Consider the following 2612-nt stretch of genomic DNA (forward strand, 5'->3'; position numbering starts at 1 on the left):
CAAACCCCAAGGAAAATGACCCAAACTCGGGGAAAACGACCCAAACCCGGGGTTAACGACCCAACCCGGGGGATAACGCCCCAAAACCGGCCCCACGGAGCGGGGACACCGGTGACCCCCGGGGGATGTGCCGGTCCCGGTGTCCCCCCCGTTCCCTCAGGGAGGCCCTGGGATGGCGCCCGTCCCTCCCCTCCCCGTTACCGGGACGGCTCCGAGAGCTTCTGCCCGGGCCCCGCCGTCTTGAACTTCAGGTCGGCCTTGATCTCCTGGAAGAACTTGCGCATGGCGGGGCCGGGAACGCCGGCACGGGCCGGGCCGGGATCGGGAACACCGGGCCGGGATCGGGAACACCGGGACAGGGCCGGGATAGGGCCGGGATCGGGATCGGGAGCGCCGGGACAGCGCCGGGCCAGGGCCGGGCCCCGCCCTCACCTTTCCGGCCCGCCCTCACCGTCACCGGAACGGGCCGGGCCCGGCCCCGCTCGGGCCCCGGCGGCGGCGGGGGTGGGACACACAGATCCCCCCCGAGCCCACGGTACAGACAGGCTGCACCCGGACACCCCCACGGAGCCCGCACCCGCACCCACGGACCCACACAGACCCCCACAGACCCCAGACCTGCACCCACGGACCCCAGACCTGCACCCCCAGACCCACACAGACCCCAGGCCTTCACCCACAGACCCACACAGACCCCAGGCCTTCACCCCCAGACCCACACCCCCAGACCCCCACAGACCCCAGACTTGCACTCACAGACCCCAGGCCTTCACACACAGACCCCAGACCTGCGCCCACAGACCCCCACAGACCCCAGGCACCCGCTCAGGCGACACCCACAAAACCCTCAGACCTGAACCTTTAGACTGCCCAAGACCCGCAGCCACAGACCCCCAAAGACCCCAGACCCACACCCTGAGACCCCTCCCCAGTCCCCAGGCCTTCACCCACAGACCTGCACCCCCCGACCCCAGACTCGAAGCCACAGACCCCCCTGGACCCCAGACCTGGAACCTTAGACCCCCCCCACCCGTCCCCAGGCCCTCACCCACACCCCCCACAAACCCCAGACCTGCACCCACAGACCCACACAGACCCCAGACCTGCACCCACAGACCCCAGGCTCCCCCCAGACTGCACACCCAGAGCCTCCAGGCTCCCCCAGGCTGCACCCACAGCCCCCCACGGACCCCAGACTCCCCCAAGCCTGTGCCCGCAGCCCCCGCTCCACAGCCTGAGCCCCCCCAGTGCCCCTGGGAGCAGCCCTGGGCTGACCAAACCAGCCCAAAACAGGCTCTGGATCTGGGCCACAGCCTGGGCTGGAAGGGCTAAAGGACACGGAGAGGGGGCTCATGTCCCTCCCACCCCACAACGCAGGTGGGAGATGGGTCAAGGGGCTCAAAATCCGAGGATGGACACGCACCCTGCAAGTCAGGCTGCTCCACGAGGTTTAATTCCACAGCACAACAACTCCTCCTCCTCCTCCTGGGACACGGGACACTCACTGCCGAGGAAGGGGCTGCCATGAGGTGGACCCCCGCCCCAAATGGGGGGGTCTGTGAAACAGCTCCTGGCACTGCTCCTCCGGTGGCATCGGCACAGGGATCAACCCCTGGGACACCACAGCGGCACCCAGAGCCACGAACACAGGGATGAAGGAAGGACCCACAGCGGGATCACCAGTGGGGATTCCTGCACAGGAGACACTGTGGAGAACACAGAGACCCCTGAGAACTGCTGGGATATGGCACAAATGGGATACGGCACAGACTGGATATGGCACAGCCGGGACATGGCACAGCCCAGCAGGACTGAGAACTCCCTTACAATGGGAACTCCCAACATCCTCCATATACCCCTCACTCCACAAATTCCCTCTCAACACGCCCCAGGGTCTGTCCCCACCCGGGGGTTGTTCCCACACCTCCCGCAGAGCCATGATTTCCCCCCTGGGAACAGTTTCTCCCCCCCGGGCGTGGTTTGGTGTTTGGGTTTTGTTCCCGCCGGGAACAGCCCGCTGTGGGCAGAGCCTGCGTTTCCGTGACCTTGCAGATAATCCAGTTTGGGTTAAACCCGGGTTAAATCCCACCCCGGCCCCCGGGGCGGCTCCTGGCGCTGTTTGCTCTGGTTTAGCTGGGCTGAGCTCAGGGTCAGGCTGAGCTCAGGTCGGGAACACCCACCCCAGTGCCGAGCGGGTTCAGCCTGGCCGAGGGTGCAGGGAAGGGCTTCAGCCGTGTCCCCAGGCCGGGGGGCCCATGTGGGGTGTGTATGGGGCAGGGTGGGGGTTTGTCCCACCCCACAGCCCCCTCCCCATAGCCGTGGTCCACACACTATAGCCCTGAACTCTCCCCCACAGCCCTGTGACCCCCCCAGTCCTTGCCCCCGACAAATGTCCTGCGACCCCTCAGCCCTGTCCCCCTCCCCATAGCCCTCTGACTCCCCCCAATCCTTGTGCCTCCCATAAGCTTCCAGCCCTCTCCCCATATCCCTGTGACCCCCCTAATATTCTTGTCCCCCCCATATCCCTGTGACCCCCATATCCCTGTCCCCTCCCACATCCCTGTGATCCCCCTCTCATATCTTTGTCCCTCCCATGTCCCTCTCTCTCTCTC

The 2612-nt window shown here is 66.3% G+C and overlaps 1 protein-coding gene across 2 annotated transcripts in view; it reads right to left on the bottom strand.

The window, feature by feature from the left end:
* The window catches only part of UBXN6 (UBX domain protein 6), a 6113-nt gene extending 5670 nt beyond the window's left edge, over window positions 1-443 (bottom strand). Inside the window, exon 1 of one of the 2 annotated variants that reach the window (XM_027702422.1) lies at window positions 202-443. In XM_027702422.1, the coding sequence (XP_027558223.1) occupies window positions 202-284 (83 nt within the window). In that variant the 5' untranslated portion in view covers window positions 285-443. Of the gene's footprint in view, window positions 1-28; window positions 44-201 lie in introns of those variants that run through there. The other variant, XM_027702423.1, reaches the window with a different exon arrangement.
* Window positions 444-2612: the final 2169 nt, after the last annotated feature.

This window comes from Neopelma chrysocephalum, unplaced genomic scaffold (genome assembly GCF_003984885.1).
Source record: "Neopelma chrysocephalum unplaced genomic scaffold, ASM398488v2 Primary Assembly neopelma1_185, whole genome shotgun sequence".
Lineage (NCBI taxonomy): Eukaryota > Metazoa > Chordata > Aves > Passeriformes > Pipridae > Neopelma > Neopelma chrysocephalum.